General features: G+C 38.0%; 1 protein-coding gene across 1 annotated transcript; it reads left to right on the top strand.

Annotated features, from left to right (window-relative positions):
• LOC146163460 (uncharacterized) lies at positions 1–27,542 on the top strand. The gene is made up of 30 exons (XM_083380510.1): positions 1–244; positions 5,210–5,389; positions 6,152–6,314; positions 7,040–7,121; positions 8,841–8,919; positions 9,774–9,968; positions 11,238–11,418; positions 12,707–12,773; positions 13,313–13,418; positions 14,648–14,839; positions 15,461–15,614; positions 16,085–16,248; positions 17,422–17,613; positions 18,181–18,340; positions 18,802–18,974; positions 19,219–19,410; positions 19,490–19,649; positions 19,713–19,885; positions 20,170–20,364; positions 21,959–22,118; positions 22,550–22,716; positions 23,020–23,208; positions 23,766–23,925; positions 23,995–24,155; positions 25,044–25,232; positions 25,314–25,461; positions 25,540–25,691; positions 26,053–26,235; positions 27,030–27,198; positions 27,363–27,542. The coding sequence occupies exons 1-30, from the start codon at positions 74–76 to the stop codon at positions 27,437–27,439; spliced, it is 4,734 nt and encodes a 1,577-aa protein (XP_083236636.1). The 5' UTR covers positions 1–73; the 3' UTR covers positions 27,440–27,542.

Genomic DNA, 27,542 nt, shown 5'->3' with positions numbered 1-27,542 from the left:
GGCACCTTATCTGCAAAGGACGTCCAGACTTTACCAATCGCATATAGATAAGACAAAGACACAAAAGCTTAACATGAAGCTGAAACTTACGGCTGCAATTGCCGTCTTGGCAGCCGCGTTTTGCCTGGAAGGAGCCATGGCTCTCCCAAGCACCGACGGATGCAAGACCACCAAGAAGTGCCTCACGTTCCCGTACGGATGCTCTCCCGACCAGGAGAACTGCATCTTCTTCTCTTCATCTTGGGTAAGTGCACCGGCTTATTTGATTCCGCTGGATCTCTATGTATTTGGCGTTGAGGCATTTGGGTGAGAAACTAGACATTTGCAAAGGCGTCCGCCATGGTAGCGATGACAGAAACTTCTGTTTGGGTAACCTGGATGAAATGTAACACTTCGCGTTGACTCTGGGTGTAGTTCAGAGTCAGTTGTAAGGTGTGGTGGAGAAATTGAACATCCACCTATCATAATATGTGTAGATCGAAAATTGAACAAACTGTGAAAGATTTCATAATGTTACATTAAATTGACATATTTTCTGTTTTAAGAAGGTTCGGCAACAACTTATGGCAAAACTTCATTTAATTCTTACCCTATTGATGGCATGAGTTTTTGCCGAAACGCCTGTAAACGTAATGTCAGAAAACATTTTTCACCCTTCAGGTTTATTTATTAGGTCGAATAAATAACTTGCACGATAGAAAACGTATTTTTCAAGCGTAGATTTTATTGTACCTTCCTATAACATTTTCGCTACTGATATAATTGGCTTGCCAGGTAAAGGCGAACTTTTAATAGATTTCTTTCACGAGACAGCGGTTTGTTTGGTCTGTTATAAACAATACGTATTCTTTTGTTACATTTCTAGTTAGACCAGTTCATTTATCCTTGACCAACCGGTGTTCGATTTATAAACACTAAGTTCAAAAAATTACAATGCCTAATTTTCCAACACCTAACGAGATTTTACGTATTATTATGTCATTTAGTTTGTTATTTGTTTATTTTTTAGGTTTTGATAAGGTATCCAAAATTGCAAACAATTTACTGATAAAATATTTTAGTTTGACATCCGCAAGATTTCATGCTTTTAATTGTTAAAGTATATCGTTCTAGTTCTATAACTTGCCGAACGGTTAGTCATGCGCGCGCAAAGCCTTATTTTGCCAGGGCCATCGACATTAAGCACAACAATTTCACGACGACATAAACCTAGAAAAAACACATTAAAACGCGGATTTGACGCCATAGACAGAATAGAGAGTTCCAATAGGCCAACTGAGGGCAAAGCTTTCATGGTATAAGACCGTAAATAGCACATGAATCGTGAAGCAACCTTTTAGAAAAGTAAGTAATACCATTCCGCATTGTGATTGTATTTGGAGACCTTACGAGGTTGGACTATATAGTGTCATTAATTTCTTGCTATTTTCTTCTTTAAAGTGATACGAACAAAAGGAAAAAAAATTGTAGAAAAAATGAGAAATAAATGGTTAAGTTGGCTGACTTCATTTTAACCTGTAGGTATTGTACATCTGTTTGTTATTCTACATCAAACTCTTATAAAACATTTATCTTGTTTTGTTTTAAAATGAAATAAAACGTTTACAAGAAAAAATATTGAACTGATTAATTGTGAAAACCACTTGCAAATCAAATTCCATTAGGCTGTATTGATTTGTAGTTTATTAAAGTTTTTTTGGAAATGTTACGTCGCCGGCATTGGACCACAAAGAGTCTAATCCGTTTTCCTTTTAAAAAACTGGCAGGCGGGCGTAATTAATTGCATCGCCATACACAATTGAACTGTCCTTATTTTAATGCTAAATCCCAGCGCAAGGCAAAGTTATGCAATGTTACAACTAATTTGTGTCATGGATATTTAGTAGTAATGCATTCTCCAACATTCAAACAAGTTTAAATTCGATCACATTCAAAATACTTTAATTTGTACTATTGAACCAATAAAGGTGGCTATAAAAAAAATCCGTATTCAGACATTGGAAATGATGAAATTTTTTGGCACACTTATCCGGCTATAGGTAAAACATGTTAGTAAACATTCTGAAAACAAAACATTTGTTTAAACAGGGCTACCTCCTTACACGTCGTTGCTCTATTGTAACAAGCCTATCTGAACGAACAAACTTGAGTTTTCATGTACACCGAGCGTAAATCGAAAGTGTTCAAATCCACGTTGCCCCAGTTTTGAAAGGTGCGAAAGGAATTTTAAACCTTAAAAGTAATCAGGAATTCTTCCAAACGGAAAAAATACCTACCAAACAAGCCCACCCCTTAAACATCATATCCTTGTTGTGAGAAATCTCGTCGTATTTTGTGTTACAATGAGTTTGTCATTCCCTTTGCGAATGTTTTGCAGAATGCAAAGGATAATGTGACATTAAAGTATTTCAAAGTGGACAATAAATTACGAAAAGGTACAGTCCGTTTCAAGCTGACATTAGCGCCGAATGATGTTTACCATTGAACGCGACATGTGCAACAGGGCATAATCCAGTGTCGGTCACAAATGGCTCTTCATTGTAATTTAAAGATGGCAAGAGTGAAGGGCAGCCAAGGCCCCGGGGGCTCATTCGGCAATGACTAAGCGCCAGGCGTTCGGACTGAACGTTAATCTGAGGTCGAAATCTTGTTGTTGTCTGCTGGCTTACGAAATGGCGTGTCATCACCGGTTCGATTTTCGCGGAAGAGACACTTCGAGGGGGCTTTTTCCTTCTTCAAAATATCGTCTTGCGAAAACGACAGCAAAACACGTGCCGGACCATTTTGCGAATTGATTGACGCAATTCGGGATGAAATCATACGATTGGTTTGTGTAGTTTTAATTCGGCATAAAACAAAACGATTTTGGGCCAAAAAGGTTAGAAGTTTTATTTGTAAACATGGGTTGTTGGCGAAACGACCGGGATTTGAGGATGCACTTCTTATCCTTCAGGTTACTCATTGGTTTGTTAAATTTTTCCACAATAACTTCGTTGCATTCTTACCCCGATGATGACATAAGTTGTAGCCAAAACGCTCCAAACAGCTCTCAGGTGATTTATTTCCTTTAAAGTAGACGACTTGTTAATGCACAACTAATTTTTCTTCTTTATGACGGAAGTTGACAACACGATTTTAACTACAAAACATACACAAAAACTGTTTTCTTGTGGTGGTAATATATATTCATTAAACTTATTTGTCAAACCTTTTTGTAGCATTAAATCGAGCACCTTGAAATATTGGTTAACGTTTCACCGTTTAATTTTACAGTTGTGCAAATGGATTAATCGTTAAACTATACTTGTAAGATATGAAATGTTTATTTCATGCGCATTAAAACGCATCCATTTATTGTGACTTTTTATAACATTTCATTCACAAACTTTATCCAAACAAATTTTGCTATAACAAAATCCGAAATGGTTTAAACCGAATGCCTTTGTCTTATCCTAACTAATTCTTTAAGTTTTTCTTCTTTTTTGCTGGTTTAATTTGAGTGCAAAACTAAATAAGATCACTTTTAGTTCTTGTAGCACTCGATTGCCCAGTCTAGAATATCCAATAGCTTTGTATCTTTTTCAATTTAAAGCCATTTGACTTAGTCACCCGGACAGAAACCAGTAAAGAAGGAATTGATGTTTAATAGCGCACGGGGCAGAAAGCAATAATTTTCATATTTTACTGTAGCATTGATACACATTTGCCCTTGAACAATCAATTAACTCAAACGATTCGCATATCGCAGTATACACCAGAAGCCCCCAGGGTACACACCGAAATCTGTAGATCTTTTAATGATTTCCCAAGAAAAGTCTGGCTTGCGGTGAAATTCGCACATCCGTCCTCGGTCGCTCCTCAACTTAGGCTACACATGCAGTTTAACCTGTTTTGTCTTGCATACAAATCCTTGATAGACAGGCTTATTGACCTATCGAAACTTAGCAGTTGGAAATTTGCTATAGCCTAATACGTATTTAGACAATGAAAACGATGGAAATTTGTTTTATCATACTTTTAATGCGTCGGGCTAGTTAGAACATGTTAGTAAAAATCGTAAGGCAATACTCGCGCGTCTTTAACACACAAAGCTTTCAGTATGTTGAAATTAGCGAAAAATTATGCATACCCAATCACATAGGTTGTTACAAATCCTTTCCTAAAAATTTAAAAGATATATTTTTTTGCATTGTTGAGGTCACTGTTTAAAAGACAAAGGTACACCCCTTCAAGGAGAAACCATCGTATAACCCATTAAAAAGAAGCAAAAACTTGTATAGGTAACAAAATGGCGATGATGTGTTTAGAGACTTCTATTTAAAGTTAAGGATAGGCCTACAAAGAGTAGTATTGGTACCGATCCGAAACCAAATTAATATGTAGCCTACTTTTCAGCTATGTTTTGCGATCAGAAGCAGAGTTTTCTACTTGAGTAGAAATATCCAGCAACAAGCTTTTTGATCCAGAAACCCTAACCTGAAAAGGTCTTTTTGCCTTATGGCCTAAAAAAATTTCCGTTTTCTATTTTATAAATTTTGCTTATCTGATCACAGTATTCGTTATCGGGTCGAAAAGACACTGTTTGACCAAAATACCGGTTACCGGAATAGAACACGGAGTAAACTACTTAAAAATATGCGAATAAAATACACGCCTCGGCCACCCGTTCGGCTTTTTCTTACCAAAAAGTTTCGTTCCGACAACGACGTTTCATAGTGTTGTAATGACTTCAGTTAATGACTTGACTTTAGTGCACTTAAGTCACTGTTTTCAAATGACTTGTCTTGACCTAAGTCATTTGGGCAAAATGACTTGACTTGACTTATGTCTTTAGGACAAATGACTTGACTTAAGTCTTTTCGACAAATAAATTGGGTGAAAATGAAGTTTTTTTCTTTAAATAATTTTTATTATATTAAGCTATTTATCCAAATTTTTGCACATAAAACAATTCACTTGCTATATTTGCGTTTTTCTTATTTTTTAGTTCAGGTATTGCTCGTAATCATACGATTTAAAAAAATCTAATAGTTTAACATTTTATTTCTATAACAAGGACTTGACTTGAAGTTGACTTGCTCTAATTATGATTTGACTGGGACTTGACTTGGACTCAAGTTAATTTACAAATGACTCGACTGGGGCCTAAGTCATTTCAAAATGACTTGTCTACAAGACTGTCGTTTTAATCAGCACTTACTTTTTACAGGACGCGGTCGATCGCAAGTTCACGATGGAAGTGAGTGGAAAGGGTGGTTACGTTGGAGTAGCGTTCGGTCTACGACCGGAGATGGCCGATTCCGACCTGTACGTCTGCACTGCAACTGGTCTTAGCTCGGGGTCGCTAAAGGAACTGCACAACCCGCCGACCATGCAGGCTAGCCTGCCTGTAAGTACTTTGTTGCTGTGTTCGTGCGATGTGCTTGCCTGTGTTGTATACGCCGGTGGTTGTTGAGCAGCTAAGGTTAGTGATTTTTAACCGGACAAACTGTATACCCAAATGTATTGCCTTGTTTTAAAAGGTAATACAAATGGTTGTCAACATTTTATTTAAGATTTTAGTGAATATTAGGCGTTCAAATATTAACTATAAACGTTTAACGATTGAAAAGTGGTTAGTGTCTTTTTAGATTAAAACAGTCCAAAATAACAGCTTAAAGCAAACATTCAAATTGCTCACCTACAGTTACAAAATCCCTTGTTGAAGCGAAATATTACGTTATTTAGTGCAGTAATCTTCAACCGGACACACTGTACACCCAAATATATATCGGATCAAAATGACAAACTGTGACAGAAAAGTTGAAGAGCGCTGGTTCGGTGCTATTAACTACTAAGAATAAATTGGTGGAATTTAAATAGCCTCGTTTTAAAATTCGCAGGTTAAGGAATTATTGAAAACATGGAAATATTAGGCATTTAAATGTCACATGAACAGTTTAACGATTTGAATGCTGTTACCGTATTTTCTTTTGATGATAAACCCTACAGACTTTTGTAATCATCTTTTGTACAATGTATGGTTCGATTTCATCATATAAGCTTTTATTGGCAAAGTACCGGTAAACTGTCTTCATCAAGTGATACGGTCTCACCTCTTAATTGCTATTCAAACGGGACTTATTACATTCCCTTTGATAATCACGTTTAGGCTGGAGTGGATAACGTCCAGCACACCAATGTCGACGGCTTTGTCTCTTGCACCTTTGATCGAATAGCGAGCATCGAAAAGAATATTTCGATGGACCAAGAGGAGATGTTTGATCTCGAGACCAACTCCTATTGGGTGCTCGTGGCCAGAGGAAATGTAGATGGTACAGCTGTTAAAAGCATGTTTTTTTTTATATTTTAATTGGCTGGTGGCAGACTTTAATAGAGTGTCTAACTATAGGTAAGTGACCCTGACTTCTTCATGCAAAATAAAAACGATTTTGGAGTAAGTTTGCGTTGCACATGCTCTTCACCTTTTTTTTTTTTTTTTTTTTTTTGTTACAAAAACTATTAATCTGTGTAAGCAAGATTGTGAAAAAACTATGTAAGCAAAATTGTTAACGCGAAATCAAGAGCTATTATCTATATTTGACATCTCAGTTCAAACAACAGCACGTTAAAATGTGTGACAAACATTGCAGTTTACCAAAAATGAAAATCGAGGTGTTTATTTATATAATGTGAATCGTCCTTCTGATCCCCTGATTCTACAATAATAATAATTTTCTCTTTTTTGAATCGGTGTTTTATCAAATGGCTCTAATCATAATTCATTAGATTACAGCAGGGGTCGGCAACCTTTTCCCAGTCGCGGGCCAAAACCAAACTTAAAAAGATCTCTGCGGGCCGCACAAAATGATAACTAAGAATTGTGTTATTAAAATGTTAGAACAACTGTGAATTAGGCAGGCCTTGGATATTTTTCGCACATAAAACGTTTAATTTCATTTACAGAGGCAGCAAAGTGTTGAGGGGTTGCCGACCCCTGGATTACAGAGAAGTCGCCGCATTGTTATAAATATAGCCTAACAATATATTTTGTTTTTAGGCGAGATTCTTCTATACCATTACGATGACAGATATTTGGCGTTAAAGGCCTTCAATTTGGTTACCGAAGATGCACCTGAACCGTAAGAAAGTTGTTTTTATAGCTTAATAAATATAACACCTAACCTTTTTTTTCTAAATATAACACTTAATACGTACCTAAACAATCATGTTCCTATTTGCAAAACACAACATAAACTTACTTTTAGTAGTAGGCCCAACATTCTTTTTTAGCGTAATATAGATATAGCTAAGTTGAGGTACGTTATTAAGTGTAATGTTTATAAAAATAAAATTAAGTGGCATATTCTAGCTAGCATCATATTAATATACTTAAACAATAATAAAAAACATAATTTCCAACGTTATTCATTTTGTTTAACACGAACAATTTAAGATGAACGAACGATGAACAGCTTTTTAGGGGTATTCCTGTTTTCCAAAAGATCACACTAATTGGTTTAATTGAACGCGAATTTAAGCTTGATTAATAACATATTTCGATTCACTAAAACGCGGCACACAGCTTGAAAATTCCTGATTTGAACAAGAGGGAAAACTTTATTTTCAACTGTAAATACGTCGATTGAAGCGAGACGCTTTCTGTATTGCTTCGAGTTTGTGTTCAGCGAAAAAAGGGCAGACGATTACACAATGCAATGCAGAGGAAAAGAACGAAAGGAAAAAGGCAGTATGTCCGGTTCGGTGGAGTATTACTGAGTGCGTCGGTAAATAGAGCGCCGCTACACGATCAACTCAATTAAGATTTAAGTCAGAGTCAATTAAGTCAGAGTTTGTGTGCTCTCTTTTATGAACTGATAAACTCTCCTTTTTTATTCCTGGCCAAATTACCCTTTTATTTCACGAAAAGAACATTTCCATGTGTGTCAATGGTGAAAGTAATCCGGATCAGCTTTCCAGTAAAAATAATTGCTTTTGGAACGTATAGGAACGGTAAAATATTTTTTTCAAATACGCCGTTCCGGTAAAAAGTAGCCTATATGTCATTTTTTCAACCAGGCCAACCCGAAACCTTAAATAATTTAAAGTAGGAATTTACATCTCCTTAAATTTATTTAAAGTTCGAATTTATTTCAACTACGATTTTAATCGAAAAGTTTTACCTTCAATCGCACGATAACATTGGTTGTCATATAAGATGACTTGATTTAGACGTCCCATTATGACGTAGTTTGTGACGTCATCTCTGCAAATTTCCATGCGTTCCGCCAAGAATTATTTTAATATATTCTTCTACTTTCACCACGATGTGTGTGTATATTATATAAGATATGTACACGCATGTTTAGATGTCAATTTCTATAGACGCCCAAGGGCCTGTTGCCTAATGAAAATGCAGATCTGCTCACAGTGAAAGTGTGCAGAATGTTCCTTATTTGGAAGCGTGGTTTTTTGTCTCGACGTGGCTAAATTCCCGACGCCCGAAGCGGCTGCCGAAAGTTATGTAACGTGGTCACTAGAAAACCTCAAGCTAGCACATTTCAGCTTCCGTGAAAGGTTGCCTAGTGTCAAATCCATCACTAAAGCAAAGATTGCAAGTTTAATAAAACACAAAATTGGTGAATGCCACGTACGAATTCGGTCAGGGTTCCAGAGACAATACCAAACAAAAGTTCATGCGAAAAAGTGCCTTTACGCAACAACAAAACATGTTTTACTAAGATATTAGTGTGATGGTAAATCGTTGTAGAGAAACGCACATATTGCCAATCAACAAAATCGCATGCACAAATGCCAAATTTACATAACTGTAGCTAACTAAGATTACTAACTGTTTCTAGTCAACTGTCACAGCAGACGATAGACAACGGCGAATGCGGGGCAAACTCGAAGAAGTGCGTCTCCCTTACTTGGAGCTTCGTAAGTCATTTTGTTCGGCAAATATGTCCTACATCCGACAATTTAACTAAACGACAACTCCATAAAGTCATTCATGTTTATGTTTGATTATACAATACTTCACGTTTCCTTCGTGTAATTATATTCAAGGTAAAAAGTTAGTCCCAATATTTCATCCATGGTCCTAAAACTTTTGCAGGCTTGCTGCATACGAAAAAATCAAACGATTCGCCGTAAATTTTAGTGCAATAAATTTGTCTGCTTCTCATAACTACATGGCAAAGCAACATGTATTGTATATATACCATATTGTTTTCTTTTAGATATGTAGTTTTGTGGTTAGTGTGCAGTCTAGCTTTCCATGATTGCCTTTGTGCAATACGAATAAGTTAAATTTTTCCGTTGGCACACTTCTATAGAATCATTTTGATATGCCTAGGCAAACAGTTGCTTTACAGTTATCCGGCACTTAAAAAAAGTTTGGTGACCTCTTTACTCTGACTTTACTTAAGCCTTTTGAACTAACGACTTGAGTTGAAATCAATTGTTTTTTATTGATAGTTTTTTGTAAAATTGCTAACCTCATATTGTACATCAAACATTTTTCTTGCTATATGTTGAGTGTTTAGTTACTTTTTAGTTCTAATATTGCTAATATTTGGAAGAGTTTGACGAATTTTAATAGTTTTTATTACAAGGATAACTTCGAATTGACTTGCTGTAGGCTAACTATTACTTGACGTGGATTTAATTTATTTTACAAATGGACATAAGTTATTTTACGAAATGCATTACAAACACTGCCATAAGGTCCGTCAGTGTATCCCTTCCTTAAGCGAGCGCAGACCCGCTAACACCGGCATTCTCTACCACAGAACCCGACCTCTCAAAAGTACGTGTTCGATCTGAGCGGACCAGCCACAGCGGCGCACAGCTACGTGTCGGTAGCTTTTACTTCCCAGCCCCATATGCGCAACGCAGACGTGTACTTTTGCTACAACGGAAATCGGGTCGTGAGCGGCGCCATAAACCAACAATTTATGACACCGACAATCGACACGCACCTCGAGGTAAGAGAACCTGGTCCCATTAACACTTGCACACATAGATAATTCTAGTTTTCCAATACAATGAATTAGAGAAAAATGCATCTAATTCTAATCTAATTTGCGAATTGCTTGTGTGATCTATTTCTAGTTCTAATCTAATTCGGATTTACCAAAAATGCTACTTTTTTCAATGGCAGTTTTAGTCTCTCAGTCGAAATCAAAGAATTTAAATTAAAACTTTTGTTCGAAACCAGGGCTGGGGAGCCACCGTAAAATAGCATTAGCTCCGGCTCCAGCTCCGGAGCCATCAGGCAATTATTAAATGGCTCCGGCTCCGGAGTCGTAAAACTCAATCCTTTGGCTCCGGCTCCAGCTCCGGAGCCATCAAACACACACCCAATGACTCCGGCTCCAGCTCCGGTGCCACCAGTCACTTATTCAATGGCAAGTTTTAAAAATTGCCTTTGGCTAACTAACGTTGGAGATGGAACAAAATATAATTTCTTAGCTTTAGCACCACAAATTGAAAAATGGCTCCAGCTCCACAAAAATAATAAAAATGGCTCCGGCTCCGGCTCCAGCTCCACAAAAATAATAAAAATGGCTCCGGCTCCGGCTCCACAAAAATAATAACAATGGCTCCGGCTCCGGCTCTGGCTCCAGAGAAAATGCTTAGCTCCGGGCTCCGGGCTCAAGCTCCGGCTCCGGCTCCCCAGCCCTGGTCGAAACGACTTGTTTCGATACCCTTTACAGCCTTAAACCTATAAAAATGATCTAATACTAATTCTAATCTATTTAAAAAAAAACGAAATGATCTAATTTTAACGACACTTGTTCCTAGCTTTTCCTTCTTCACAAGTATCCAACCACAGATTTTCAGTGATCTACTGTAAAAATAAATAATCACATACTTTGAATATATGTGTTTTAGTAAGTGCAGGATTGTCACACAGTTTAAAAAAATACATTCAAAATATATTCAAAGTAAAAAAAATTAAGACCTAAAATTGAATCGAGTAACGTTTTTTTTTTTTTTTTTTACGTTTCAAAAACAAAAGAGTACTAATGCCATTGCCAACACAATTAAGAACACATTTAGAAATAAAATAAATTCAGAGACTCTATTCAAAGGTTTGTTTTTTAAGATTTTTACGTAAATTAATTCAAAGAACTTTAAAGATTAAAAGACTTGTGACAACCCAGAATTATGTTGTAATATGATCTTTGCTGTAAAAAAGAAAAAAAAATCATTTAAGGTAGCCTTACTAGCGTTGCTTAACTTTGTAACAGGGATTGGTCATGCTGAGTGGGAGCAACAAGGACAATAGGATTAGGTGTACTTTCGAGCGGCCGATATCCGTTACGAGGAAATTAAACACCTTCGTTGGCCCCGGATGGACACAGGCCTTTTCGCTCGATCGTGCTGGCTTCTACCTTCTATTCTGCTTCGGAAGATTTAATCAAGCGAAAAGTGAGTGTTAATTGCGCCTGCATTCCTTGCGCCGGGAAACAGGACCTGTAACAGGGATGGCGAACCTTTTCATCGCGCAAGTCACAAATACGCCCGTAATCTTTACAAAATACACAAGTGGGTCATATATTTAATCATATGCTAATTTCATGCGAAACTTAGCTGCTGTGTCATTTTAAGTGCTTCATCAGGTCAAAGTATATCATAATGAAGCACGGTTGTGCGAAAGCTTGTCGAGAATCTAAATACAATTTGTCTTTATACAGTGCCACCTGATTCCTCTATAGAATTAGACAAATACGGCCATATACAAAGGTCATTTTAAGTGTTATTGTCTAGGTTGGTAATTCAAGGTTTCAGGACGATTTTTGATTTCGGATTCCATGAATATTAACAACCTAAATATAGATAATAATTGCTGCAGCAATTTTATCGTCACCCCTAAAACAATGTTGCACGACCCACAGATTGAACAGCCCTGATTTAAACAGTATAGTGCAACAAAACGAAGAATTGTTTTTTTACATTTATCCTTTCCTGAAAATAATTGATAACATTTCGGTATTTCTAGAGAGACAAGTGGGTCATTAAAAATCTGTTAAAAATCCGAAACAGTGGTTCGTCATCCCTGACCTATGACATCGCATTTTTTTGGACGTAGGAATATTATATCGGTTTATAACCACTAGAGCCCGAATCCAGCAGGCGTGAACGAAATGTCGAGTCCGACGTTGGCCCAGAAAACTCTCTCGAGTCCCGCTCCATCTCCACAGCCTCGAATTCAACCCGAAAATAGGGTGGATGTACACTATACAGCAATCCCCTCATAGCAGTGTAATATAACTCGCTCAACATCACGAGGTCGGGCAATTCCGGCGACTCCCGAGTCCTGTTACGCGCACGCATCCCTTGGTTTATAGGTAAACACAATTTACAAATCAAACGCACTTAAGACAGTGTTCTGGAATGAAATATAGCTTGCTTGCTGTTTTTTAAGTTTTGGGGGCTAGTTTTGCGAATATTTCTCATGTTCGAATGATTTTAGCCGTTTGCTGATCCAACTTTATTTTGCTTTAACTTTACTTAGACTTGGTTTGCCGCAGGAATGACTGACACTAGGCCATTTCATGGAACCGAAGATATTTGGACCTAAAAAATTAAATATTGCTAAAGTGTTTTATAATACGACCTAAGTATCGGGCGCAACTTTGTAGCGTCGTAAGTTCAAAAAGCCTTTCTATTACTTTAAATCAACAATTAAATGACCACGGGTAACTTTATTTTACAGACAAACCGTCCTACCATCTCCGTAATCGTTGGGCTACCAAGTCCGTCCACAGCTTTTACGATGTCAAGTAAGTTTTGTCTGGCATATGTTTCTGTCTTTTCGGTGTTTTGCACTGGTTTCACTCGCAACCTATACAATCGGCACAACCAAGCCGCCTTTTAACAGCTTAGAACAGGGTTTGACAATCTTTTCCGCGGGCCAAATCAAACTCAGCAAGTTTTCGGCGGTCCGTAATAAATTTCCACTTTTTATACAAAAAGGTATGACTTTTAAACGTTTTATTATAGTAATCACGGGTGGATCTATATATTTCGCACATATCGAAAGATACACATATTTGTTATACCCTTGTTGTTATATGTTATTCATGAAGGATGGAATACATTCGCGAAAAAAAATATTTATATTAAGTTGGGAAACTTTTGTTCAATGCTATACGACTAAGTCCACTTAGCTGCCAGGCGCACGTCGCCCTTCGGTATGAGAAGACTCCCTCAAAAGGAAAATATACTTCTGAGCATTTTCGCGGAGGGCAAAAGTAAAAAAAACTTTTGAGTACAGGACTTCTAACTGTATTTACTTTTGCTTTTCACTTTTCTTCTTCAGTATGGAACCAGTTGAGACGGGATGCGGCGTTACAAAGAAGTGCTTCTTCAGTAGACCAGGGTGCAGTTCGTCAGATCCCACATGTACAGTGCTGGCATGGATTTACGTAAGATATTGGCCGGGAGTTCCCGGTTTTCGATTGGCCTTCTTTACAACTTGGTGATTACTATTTCGGGGACAATTGCCAGAGTGTGGTGGCGTAAATTAACGTTATTCCTTTAACTTGACCTAAAGTGTTCGCATCACCATATCGGCGAAAACTTTTGTTCTTGGGTATCTTGGGCCGATGCGTGAAAAATTTGTAAAAAAAATGAAGATTGCTATTTTATACTTTTATATGACATTCAATTTTGATAAATAGATTTAAACTTGAATAAATATTTTTTATCACTATTTAAAGATCTAAAGTACGAAAAATTCTCTCTATACTCGGAATTTCTTCTTTATATTAAACTAAATGGAATATACACCCGGTTTATCCAGGCTAAATAGAGAAGCCTATTTAGCAGTTTAATGACAAAATGACTGATATATAGTTGGAACCGCGATGCAAATTTATTACACCTAAATTAATCACTATAATTTACGAAGTCTACCTGAATTTTGTCCGCTCTGGCCATTCGTAAATCCGAAAATGAAAATTGCTTTCTGTTAAAACTGCCGCAATTAACGCAGTATTTACCAGTTTAATACTACCTGATAAAGCACTATTGGCGTTCTTTCTTCGATGTAAACCAATTACAACTGCAATAACCGCGATAGTTTGCGAAATCTATCGAAAACTTGGGTGGTTAGGCCTATACATAAAAAAAAATATTTACTATGATTGGAGACAGTTCTGGGGCTGGACAAACTTGTCCAAAGACGTGGCTCAGTTTATAGCGAAATAGCATATCTATTTTAGTAAAAAAACAGTTTAGATTGCTGCTGGTTATCAAACATGATCAAAATAGCCCATATTCCCCCCTACGGTTAACAAACAACGGTTTAGATCAGAAATTCTTAAACTCTTTAGCGGCGTACCCTTTGGATTTATACTCGTGTAAGGCATGGCGAACCCCATACAAAATGAATTAAAATCACGTAACTTTGGGGTTAAAATACATAACTTTGGTCTACCTGCAATAAAAGTAAAACTTCAGCCAAAATGCATTTCAGCTCAAAAGCGAGTGTCGAATTTTCCTAAAGAACCCTGCTTACATCATCAACATGACAAACTGAAATTCACTGTACGGTGGTTGTAGTTGCGGCTATAGTATAACGTCGCAAAGGAATGGGAAAAAATCGCACTTCTAAGGCAATAAAAAACATGACGCAGTGCATTATACCGACCAGGATGAAAGCCAGGACATGTTCCATTTCGATATGAGGGGCGGGAGGGGCAAAGGTGTCAACTACGCAGCCATCGCCTTCTCACTTAACAGCCGGATGACGAACGGTGACGTGTACTACTGCACCGGCACCCAACTCTTTACAGCCAACATGACCACGCGTGGCACACCTCCGAGACTCAACGCCGAACTTCCGGTAAAGTTAGAACTGTACTGTACTTTCATCGCTCACAAAACAAAGATCAATTTTGACCCGAAAGATTGATGCAAAGTTTTTACGTATAATAATGAGTTTACCACCTATATTTAGCAAAAGCCAAAAGACACAAGACAAGGCAAACTGATTTAGTAGATTCACTTGATGCATATATGGCGCTTTTTTTTCGTTTTTCGTTTGGAAACAAGCCTTAAGGCCACAAAATATATTCTGGTAAAACTATAAGCAACAGAATGCCAAGACAGAGGCATATTCTTAATTTAATATTATGCCCAGGTTCAGTCGCACGTTAAAGTTTTTTCTAATATGCACGATGTGGTAAAGTCCACAGAAACAATATTGAAAATGTTAGAAATCTTATATTACACCCTTCTAAACTAGTTTTAACACAGAGTCTAACTCCAACCTGACATTAATTACCAACGTAGTGCTTCCCATTAGAAATGTGAGGTCTATCCAGACCACTAAAAGTTTTTGAAATGATGTTCGGCGGTCTATACGAGTGTTTCTGCCGTAGATCCTCACAACTCCCGATTCCCGATTGAAATACTTGTGTTTGCGCATCTCTATTTATTTTCACGCCAATTTCAAATGACATAGACTGATTTCGAGGCCACCACCGACAACAATGTAGGCCGTTGCTTGTTCTCGCGTCCAGCAAGCGTTATACGGACGGTTTCTGGGATGAGACAAGAAGACTTCGACCTCACCAAGAGACAGTTTTACCTGCTTTACGCGTTTGGAGAATTTAAAAGTAAGTCGTCTCATTTTCCTCGATATGGAACTGACGTTAACTAATGTAAAGTGGCAAACCTAAAATAAATTTCTATGTAAAACATTCGGCCATGATTTTGAATGTTTAAAAAATAGACTGATCGGTTGCTTTAGGAATGCTTTTAGCGGGATTGCGAAAGGTGTTGAACAAGTTAACTGATTTAACAGATTGGTTTACTGAAAGAATGGGTGAAAAAGTAAAACGCAAACTTAAGATGCATTAAGTCAAACACAAACTTTTACGATATTACACGCGTGTGGCAATTGCAAGGATATTCCCAGCACAAGAACAACCCTTAGATAAGGCAAGCAGTCTCAAATGTGTAATCCCAGGCGTTTAACAGATGATAGCTACCGTGTTTTTTAACGGTACAAAAATTAAACAAGCAAACTCAAAACGGGTTGTATTTTTTCCCGCCGCAAAACCATTTTTTATACTTGTTATCGCAGAAAACGCCCAATACCACGGTGCAAACAAGGGTTCGTCACAAGGACCGATCGACTTCAAGTCAATGCCACTGCGGGTAGGCTGCGGTGTCAGCAAGCAGTGTGTAAGCTCTGTGCCCGCCTGTGACCCGCTAGATCCTCAATGCGTGCTCCTCTCTTGGCGAAATGTAAGTTTTGGGCCTTTGTTTAGTTGTTTTTTGCATGGCCAGGCCTAAGGATGTTCGATACTCTATTTTTTCCCCGATACCTGATGACATTTTTTTGCACAAAGTATCGCGTTCCGATTCGATACTTAATGCAGTCGTGACTGTTACGCATCATATCGCTGTTTTAACACCCTTGTATATTATTTATCATTTTTTGCAAATTATACTTGTCCTTGCAATATATACTTACTATATGTCCAAACAAACAAATTAAATCAAGCTAGAACGTTCAAAGTTAACTTTTTTTGGCTATCATTTTAAAACTTGCTTTTGTGCGGAGTTTTGTTAAACAAAGTTGCCTACTAAAATTTTGCCCCAACATAGCCCTTGTAGCCTATTCCAATTTTTACGCACCGGACGCGCCATGCTTTTCTGGCGAGACACGCTTAGACTACCGTGTTGGTAACGAAAGCTAATTCGCTCGATTATTCTAATTCGCTGGATTATATAGTACCTGGTGACCTCACTTTCATGTCGGGGTCACCAGTAAAGCGGTTTTAGCACAACACGAAAACCGAACAATCATGGAATAAAAAAAAATATTCAATCGGCTCGCCTCGACGTATGGACCACTGCGACAGTCGCAGTTTAAACCAGGGTGGGGCAAAACTCAGGCCGTCAATATTGGTGGCCAGGGGAAAATGATTTAACTTGGTAACGTCCTTTTTTCTATTCGTGTTGCAACTTAACGTTTCACAAAAGCCTCATAAGTTTTACGTGCAACCAACATCTAAAAGTTTCAGAATTATACAATAAAAAAGTAACAGCACAGGAACTGTTTGATTTTTGCATATGGCCTTCAAACAATAAGCAAATAGCTGTGTGGTCCGAGATGAGAGTAATCATGGATTTTCACGAAACTATCAAAACAATTTGCAGTGTTTGAAGTTAAATTTCTTGCAACGTTTCAATAACGTTGAACTTTCCATGCTGCACAAAGGTTAAGGTCAAAACGGTAAACAATAGATCTTGGAACTGGCTGGCAAAAAAATGTGTTCTAGAAATAAACCTTCCATCACCACCTTTGCACAAGTATATTGTAACACTGATTGCCTTGCAGCAAGATAATTATGATTTTTTAATAAATTGTATAACAAATATATGCAAACGCCGATTTGCTTTGTGTTTTGTTAGAACGAAAACTCAAACACCGTCGATTTCGAGTTCAGCGGGGGAATGGTTTCTGACGATCAGTACGTTTCCGTCGGTTTTTCGCCGAGCGGAACCATGATGGACTCGGACATTTATTATTGCGCCAAAAGTAATCTAGGAACAGCTGTTATCGGAGGACGACACAGTCCTCCTGTGCCAGATACAATGAGGCCTGTAAGTTACACTGTTCTATGTGGATTTTACAGTGTTGTAAACAAGTCATTTGAAAATGACTTAAGTCCCAGTCAAGTTATTTGTAAAATATCTTAAGTCCAAGTCAAGTCTTTTCGAATGAATAATAAGTCAAGTCCCAGTCAAGTCGTAATTAGAGCAAGTCAACTTCTTCAAGTCATGTCCTTGTCTTAAAAATAAAACGTTAAACTATTAGAATTTTTAAACTCGTGTGATTATGAACACTAACTGAACTAAAAAACAAGGAAAACGGAACATATTAGCAATCAATTTGTTTTTTGTGCAAAAATTTGGACAAATAGCTCAATTTTATAAAAAAAATACTTAAAGAAATGCTTTATTTCAACCCAAGTTATTTGTTTAAAAGACTTAAGCCAAGTCAAGTCATTTGTCCGAAAGACTTAAGTCAAGTCCAGTCATTTTTCCCAAATGACTTAAATCGAGTCAAGTCATTTAAAAACAGTGACTTAAGTCAAGTCATTGACTTAAGTCATTACAACACTGTATAAAGTTGTGACCCAGCTTGTATTCAACCGAGTTTTCGCACAGGCGGGAGTAACAAACGTGATTGCCCGAACGGATAACGGAGCAAAGGTTTGCTCATTCACCAGAGCGGCTAGCATCACCAAGGAAATCAATGGGAATGACGTCGACTTTGATTTGTCAACCAACTTTTATTTCGCTTTGTTTTGCAAGGGTTCATTCGCAGGTCAGCTTTTGGCTTATTTTGCAACAGCAACAATAGTAGGGATGTACGATAATATCGGATCGGAGCCGATGCTTTGTTGTAGTATCGGTACTTGACCAAAAAAAGGATGATTTAAACGTCTATCCAATACCAAATTTAATTCTAGGCCTACAGTAAAGCCTTGGTAAGTGATCAAATACAACGTTTTACTTTCCGATACGATTTTCTTTTATAAATTAGTTTGATGAACAGTCGAGAGCATCACAGTTTTTTTTACACTAAAGTAATTTTCACTTTAGAACCTAAAAACATCTACATTTTTATTCTACCAATTTGACTACAATGTAACACTAACAACGTAGATTGGTTCGGACGGCAAAACGTTTCACCGAAAATTTGGGTTTCAAACCAAAATACGAAAATTAAGCATACCACAACAATAGCAACAGCAATTTATTTTAACTTGTTGGCATTTTTCTCAGGAAATCAGTTAAACCAGCATTCAGTGGCTGATCGATGGACTTCATTCGTCCCAATCGACTTTATTCCACAGCCGCCCATTGACTTTGGTTGTGGCGAATTTAAAGGCTGTCTGACCAACATTAATGGTTGTGATCCGGGATCTAAAGGCTGCATTTTCCTAGCATGGAGATATGTAAGAAACAAGCATGGAAAATTAGGATTGTTGAAATAACTAAAATTGATTACTGGCGGTAATGCGACCTCCTTAACACGGCCTTTACTTTTCTTGCATTTTTTGATGTAAAACAATGCGTGTTTAATACACGCGAAGCCATTAATAAAATTTATTTCGTCTGAGCTTGAAAAACATGTTAAAAATCACCAAAGCTTTGCATAACAAGTCTAGCAAAAAAACGTGGTTTTAATTTGTTTGTCAGAATGAGGAATCAAACACATTCGACATCGAGTTCAGCGGTGGAATGGTATCAGCAGGTGACTACTTTTCCATTGCTTTTTCGGAGAGCGGAACTATGGCGGAATCAGAGGTTTATTATTGCGCAAAAGGAAGGCTGGGAACCGCTGTTATCGGGGCACGACACACTCCGCCAATACAAGATTCATCATTGCCGGTAAGTACAGCAATATAAACAAAGTTTGAAAGAGTTCAAGCGCCTGTTTAAAATGGCATTCAAGTGAATTTTTTCTTAGACGGGAGTGACCAACGTAAAGGTTCGAGAGCGTCAAGGAGTAACCATTTGTTCATTTACCCGGGCGGCTAGCATCAGCAAGGAAATTAACTCAAATGACGTGAGCTTTGATCTCTTCACCACAATGTACCACGTTTTGTTTTGCACCGGTTCATTTGCAGGTCAGTGTTAAGGTCGCAAAACAACAACAAGCGAGAAATTTTGTAACCGTAAACGATTTTTAGCGGACCGATTGAATCAGCATTCAGCGAGCAATCGATGGAGCTCACCGGAGGCAATCAGATTTATTCCACAGCCGCCGATCAACTTTGGTTGTGGTGAAACCAAAGACTGCGCCTACAACGTTTTCAATTGCGATCCCACAGATCCGAACTGCATCATCCTTTCTTGGAGATATGTACGTATAATAGGAGGTTTGCTTTAAGGGTGGCCTCCCTAGCAAACTATCTCCCATTCCCATGTCAGCTAATCACAAAGCATTTTCTTCGTCACACAGCATTTTTGCCAAATACAGAGACGAAAAAACACATCAGTAAACTGATTTTGTGCTTTAACGCCGGTTTTAATAAAGAGAAAACGACTGATTTTAACCTATTTTAGTTTTGCTCAAGCCAAGGTTTTGTTTTTTTCACAAAAAACTCAGATAATCAAAGATGTGTTTTTTACTACAACTTATCGCAGAACGGCGACTCGAATACGTTCGACATCGAGTTCAGCGGCTCAATGGTTGCAGCCGATCAGTACTTCTCCATCGCTTTCGCTCCAGAAGGTAAAATGCAGAACGCCGACGTTTACTACTGCTCGGGAGGACAGTTGAAGACAGCTGTTATCGGGTCAATTCTTCAGTCGATTCCAATTGAAGAAGATTCTTTGCCCGTAAGTATCCAGTGACCGCCATGCCAAAGTTTTAAAGACCTAACACTGGATCACTCAAAAACAGTATAAATGCCATGGTCAGTAGACTAAAAAAAGAGGTAAAAAGTGTCGTGTGGGTCAAGGTCACTTTTTCGACCTTGAAGTTTGCGCAGTTCTTGTTCGTCCGACTTGAAATCTTGGTCGGGTGACATCGTGAGTTCGAGACGGTGATTGTTGTTCTATGACGAAATAAGAGAATATACGCCATAAGTTAACAAAGGTTTATATCAGTTTTGGATAATAATGGTTGGAGGTTGTATGTAATTATACGTAGGATGAATATCAAACACCTGATCACTTGCATCGCACTTTAGTCCCGGATTTTAAATGACTTGATCTTACTTGCGTCTTTATGGCAATGGGAATCGATTCCACTTAAGTCAGTGTTTCCTAACAAATGTATGGCGACTAATAAATGGGTCGCCGTTTGATTTGGTTGGGTCGCTGACTGCAGTAGTTTACTTGGTTAAATCTGTTGCGATTGGTTTTGAGAAAGATGTCTTGTTTTTTTTTTCAAAAGGTTCAATAAAAAATAAAGTTGAGAAACACACTGAATAAAGTTATTAAAACAGTTACCTGTTGTTGTTGTTGTTACTTTTTCGTGTCCAGTATTCCTGAATAGATTTTAAGGCATGTTGGCCAGCCAGTTTGTTTGTTTGGTAGTTCAAAGTAAGATGGGTAGTTTCAAAAGTCAGACCATTAATCGCTATTGGAGACTCCATAATGAGGTAATATAATGTCTGTTGCCATGCACTGCGCTCTGTCTCCTAGGGGGATGAGACTCCATTTGTGTATAGGTGAACATACAATGCACCAGTTCTTAACCGTTCCAGCCTAAATCAAGCTCTGGGAAGTGACATTCCTGCGCATCAAACAACTCAGAGTCCAAAATTAATCTGACTTGAACTTAAGTTATTTAGGAAAATGGATGGAATTTTTTAAATAAAACATGTGAAATGTTTTTATAAACTTTTATTATGAACCCATAAAAGAGGCTTCATTCCTTATATTTAGTTTTACGAATTTAGGCAGGGATAAAGTGGGTAACAAGTTGACTGACTTGACTTGCACTTGATCAGTCGAGGTTTGTCTTGACTTTACATTTGCATATAGCCAAAATTGTTTTTTCGTAAATGCAAATACCTGCTTTGGGCATAACTGCTGACTTGGACTGCGACTTTTTTGTTAAAGACTTGGCTTGGACATATATTTTTCTGCAACTTAACATGTTTAGCAGACAAAATGACTTCACTGCTGCAGAGTCGCGGCTCCCAGTTTGGGAACTGGTGCTTTAAATAACTTAAATTTATTTTTTAAGGTAAACTGGATATTAAAGTCAGGCGTTTTTTTTAGTTGGGAAATAAATAAAAGGTGAATATATCCACCTTAGTGGACAAGGTTCTAATAAACCCCACAGTAAAGGTTTAAAGGGAAAATCGCAGGACTTTAAACACGTGGCGCGTTTCACTGCAGAAATCGCTTTTTTTTTTTTTTTTTTTTTTTCTTGTAAAAAATACACGAGGCTTCCTTTAATGAAATCCCATTTGCTTTACAGTTAGGTGTCACGAATGTGCGCGTCCGAGTTCACAACGGGGTCACGACCTGTTCCTTCACTAGAGCGGCAAGCATCGATAAGAAGATAGACAACGAAATGGTGCCATACAATCTCGTCACCACCCCGTATTACGTTTTGTATTGTCGCGGACAAATCGAAAGTAAGGTTAAGAAGCGAGTAGTAAACTAATAACACGCGAAATCAGATTATAGATTTGACACTCGATAAAGCTGAAATCTTTGCTGTGCTTTGAAACGTTTTGGTAAAACAGCCATCAATGGTTTAAAACAGTGCTCTTTCATAAACTATAGAGCACGATGGCTCTTACGGTTATTGGGGTCGGCGATAATTTTAAAGAAGCAAAAGCGATTCACGAAAAAAACCTTTGTGAACGTAAAATTAGGATGGCATGAGTTTTTGCCCAAACGTTTAAAAACAGAAAAAATTTTATTCAATGTCCTGGGGTTTATAATTTTCTTTAAATATTTCCATATTTTCATCCTGTCTTTTCCAATTTTTTAATGGCCTGTTGATTGTATTTTAAAGTTGATTTAAATGTTTATTTCTTAAATTTGCTGCTGATTTGTGCAGACAACAAGTTAAAGTACCACGGAATGACTAGATGGCTTTCACCACAAGCAATTATGTTTGGACCACCTTTGATTACCAGCGGATGTGGCCAAACTAAAACATGCCATGCAAACGTGAAAGACTGCAAACCTTACGACGAAGGCTGCATTTATTTCACCTACAAATACGCAAGTTTTTGTTATTATATTTCTGACAAAATATATGTTTTTTCAAAGCACAACTGTCCTAATTTACTGCAATAACCACATTTTAGGGTTGCTAAAAAGGTCGAAATTGTTTTTTCAAAGTTAAAATACCATTTAAAAGCACATTAACTAAATATGTGTGTATCGAAACGTCTTAATTAAGATGGTGTCGATCTATTCGATCTTTTTGCTTTGCAATTCATTATCCAGCTACATCACAGATCCGTGCATAGTGCGCCCAGTTAAACGCAAATCTAAAAAAAATACTTTTGTTGGTTTCTGCAGAATGGCGACTTAACCTACGACATCGAAATTAGCGGAGGCATGGTTTCACCTAGTCAGTACGTTTCGGTTGGTTTTGCCCCGGAAGCAAAAATGATGAACGCTGACATTTATTACTGCTCTGGAGACAAGTTTGGTACAGCTGTTATTGGACAACGTCATTCTCCACCTGTTCCAGATTCTACGATGCCGGTAGGTAACTCAACATGAATTGTACAACAATTCCCGAAATGCATGAAAATTCCCAGACGTGAGTTACAAAACGGCGTCATAACGGGTCGACTAAAACAAGAAAACTTAGGAAACCTAAGGTTATCGCTCGACTAAGTATGCAGTTAAAAAAATGAAATTTGTTGTTTTCAAAGAGAAATTTCACAAGAAAACTATATACGGATCTGTTCATAAGTTTAATGGTGAAAATAACGGCCCAAATAGACATACAAAGCGACATGCTTTATTGTTCAAACGTTTCGGCAAATGCTCATGCCTTCACCAGTGATTGCCGAAACGTTTGAACAAAAAAGCATGTCACTTTTTACGTCTATTTCGGTCGTTATTTTCACCATTAAATTTAAAGAGTCTGCTGGCTGGCCGGGTAAACAAAAAAATATTATTTTAAACATTTAAACATTTTGGATCGGAACGCCGTTCCGGTTCCGGTTACTTTTAACACTGCAATAGAGTAAAAGTACTTGGTTCGTTTATGGCAAGTTGAATGTCTTTTGAAATAAAGCGACCTTTCTTTACAGAGTGAGGTCACGAACGCCAGGGTTCGAATACAAAATGGAGCAACCATCTGTTCATTCACCAGGGCCGCTAACGTTGCGAAGGAAATAGAAGGCAGCATAGTAAACTTTAATATTGCCAATACCAAGTTTAATCTTTTGTTTTGCAAAGGAGCCTACGCAGGTAAGTTATATGGCTTGTGTAGCTAGAAATTGGCACTTAGCAGATGTTGAAAGAGGTTAATATTTGCAGGAAGGATGATCTACCACGGAATTAACAAGTGGGCTTCTCCCCAGCACTCATTCGCACCGCCTCCAATAAGCCAAGGCTGCGGTGTTAACAAAAATTGTATCAAAAACAAGAAAAATTGCAATCCAGGGGACGCCGGCTGCATCCTGTTCACGTGGAAATATGTAGGCCTAAGTCAGGGGCTCTTAAACTGGGGTACATCAACCCCTCGGGGGTCCGTGAACTAGTTTTAGAGGGTCCTTGAAGCTTTAATTAAAATATTAGTGTAGAATCAATAATAATAATTTTTTCCAAATCAACAGATTTATGAAGTCTGTTTGTATAGTGACGAATTTTATGACGTTATTTTTGAAATTCTTGCCTACCGTGGTCCCACAAGAACCCCTGGCCTAAGTCGATCTTCATCCAATTTTATAGAAACGTTAAAAAAGGGGTGATGGGGGTGAGCCGTTAAAAAAGTGATTTTTTAACGGGAGTGTAACACACGCGAATTTGTAAATTTATTAACCACAAAAAAAGGAGAATTTGAAACGTCTATACGCCCTGAAGTAGTGGGCTTTATTTTTGATCCACGACTTCTTTACTACATCCATATGAACATCTCCCAGGCTGTTTTGCATGTGATTCAGTTGCTCTAGAGCAGTGGTTCTCAACCTTTTTTCTTTCGTGGCCCATTACGTTGCAAAAAAAAACTGTGGCCCAATAAATTGTTTTGAAAAAAAAAAAAACTGTAAAATAGGTTTACAACAGAACACAGCAGAACATATTTCAAAACAGATTATTTATTCAACCGTGCATTAGTGAGATACTTGCGGCTGAACAATAAAGTTACATTCCTTTTGAATTCCTCCCCAAGCCATTATTCCTGTAAAATTAAATATAATGACACAAATAAAACTAAATCTAGCTTTTTAAATTGGTCTGTGGCCCACCTCAAATGTTCTTATGACCCACCAGTGAGCCATGGCCCACTGGTTAAGAACCGCTGCTCTAGAGTCTAGAACATCACCCATCAAAGCTCACTGTTATACCGTATTTGCTTTTTATGGCAGAATGGCGACCAAACGTATAACATCGAATTCAGCGGTGGAATGGTTTCATCCGATCACTACGTTTCTATTGCTTTCTCGCCGACTGGAATGATGATGGACTCGGAGGTTTATTATTGCGCGGGCGGAAAGCTAGGTTCAGGTCTAATCGGGTTTCGCCACCAACAACCTAGTCAAGATGCATCTTTACCAGTAAGTAGCCAAGCCAATACGACACTGTACGATTGTTTTAAAGGTGAAAACATTCATTTAAAGTGACTCGTATTTTAACAGGCAGGGGTAACAAATGCACTGGCAAGAACGGAAATGGGAACCGTAACCTGTTCCTTTACCAGGGCAGTTAGCATCACCAAACAGGCGAAGATATTTGACTTCGCTTCTACTCCGTTCCACATGTTATTCTGCACTGGTTCATTTACAGGTTTGGATAGCGCAAAAAAAGACTCGACTTTACGCGAAACGTAATACAGTCACGAAAACGTCTCCTGTTTTCGTTCAGATAACACCCTGCGTCAGCACAGCCCCACAAATAGATGGAACACGCCAAGTGCCATCCATTTTGGTTGCGGTTCTACCACTTTCTGTGCGACCAACATACCCGGGTGCACGCCAACTGAAAATGGAGATTGCATTTTTATGTCGGCCCTATATGTAAGTGTAGTAAAAAAGCAGTGATGAGTTGTTTTTGTAGTACGTATAATTGAAATACAGACATGTCTTTTAATTTTCGCGTAATCACAAAGAACGTTTAATGTTTTTTTTAACATATGTTAAAATAATTTATGTTTTACACTGCTGACAGTAAAAACATCAGTAATTTATTGGAGTTTAGGACACTATAAAACCTTAGATAGCTCACGCTTTAGAGCAATTCTTTGAAATTTGGACTTATTTCGCGTAAAGAGCCCTCAGCAGGAGTTGTAGGACCTGCAAACTGAGCTAATACACGGGTCTGTCGTCCGACGCTCTGACCAAATTTGTCTATGTTGACAGCGCCGAATTTCGTTTGCAGAACAAAGCCAGCGACAACTTCCTAATCACAATCATCGGTCCATCGAGCCCAGGATACGCGGCCATCGCCTTTGCCCCAAAGGCAGAGATGAAGGATGCTGACCTTTACTACTGCGCTGACGGCAACCTCAAATCGGGGGCTATCACTACAAAACGGCCGCCCTCAGTTACCGCTAATTTGCCGGTAAGTTTCGTTTTACGTGTAGCTTCGTATGATTCAAGCACTTACATTTGTGACCGATTTTTGCGGGGGGTTTATATAAGTGTACCTTGTAACTTGTAAGCGTTTCGCAAAGGCTCTTTCTACGAAGGCGAAATTTTTTTTTTGTGTTTTGGAAAAGTGCGCGGGAGTTTGGGATTAAAAGAAACCAATATTTAAACCACTATTTAGCCGTAGTGGTTGCGAACCTCACAAATATTCGCCTGGATCCTGAAATGTTCCGACAAACTCTCTCCTAGCTCCTTAATGAGTTTGAACTAGTGGTGAAAGGATGCCTAAACGGTCCGCAACAGAGTTCCGGTAAAAAAAAAATTTGTACCAGGCCACTCCGCCATGTTCTTGAATGTATTTAAACTAAGATGTCAATTGCATATTTGTTCACTATATTGAGCGAAACCTCTGGTTTGTAAGATTACTTATTTTAGAATTTTCGTTATGACGTAACTTTCGTTCGGTTCCAGTAATAAAAAAATCCTAAATTCACCCATGGGGACACAGACTTGTCAAACTACGCGAGATTTTAAACAAACAATTTTTAAATACCTTAACAAAAAATATATTGGCAAAGCAAACGTTCGTTAACGTGTGTGGAAATGCCACACCATTATTACATTCAATATAACGTATTTTAGCCTTAGATGACAAAAAACGTAGAGATATTCTTGGCGTTAGATGACAAAAAGGCCAAAAACTAAGCGAAACGTAAATGCCGCAAACACTTTTAGAAGTTAGTATATTTTAACTGAACGCTATTTTAGGCTGGTATTACTAGTGAGCCAGCATCCGGGTCATCTGCCAACGGATTGCAAACTTGCACGTTTACAAGGGCGGCGAGTATCACGAAAACCGTGTCGTCCAAAAAGAAGGTGGACTTCAACTTGGCCTTAAACAAATATCATATCTTGTTTGCCAAAGGACGCTATTTGGGTAAGATTTAACAAAAAAATATCTATCCTGTTTATAAGCTTTAGATATATAGATTTCATGTTGTGCGTAACGCAAATAATTTTTACTACATGAAAGCAACTTGGGTTGACAACAACCTGCAGCAATTATATAAACCAGCACTAACCAAATGCGGTTTATCATAGGTGGACGAATCAGCTACCACTCCAAAAACAGATGGGCATCACCCACGTCATTCGACTTCACCCAACCTTCATATTGAGATATAGAATCAAATCAAACCTATACGGCATACGTATATTGCCAACTCTAGACACGAAAACTAACGTGCTGCAAATACAAGACTAACACCTACCAGGGCGTGA

This window comes from Ascidiella aspersa, chromosome 2, assembly GCF_963924565.1.
Source record: "Ascidiella aspersa chromosome 2, kaAscAspe10.2, whole genome shotgun sequence".
Classification (NCBI taxonomy): Eukaryota; Metazoa; Chordata; class Ascidiacea; order Phlebobranchia; family Ascidiidae; genus Ascidiella; species Ascidiella aspersa.
This window is presented reverse-complemented; position numbering and strand designations above follow the sequence as displayed.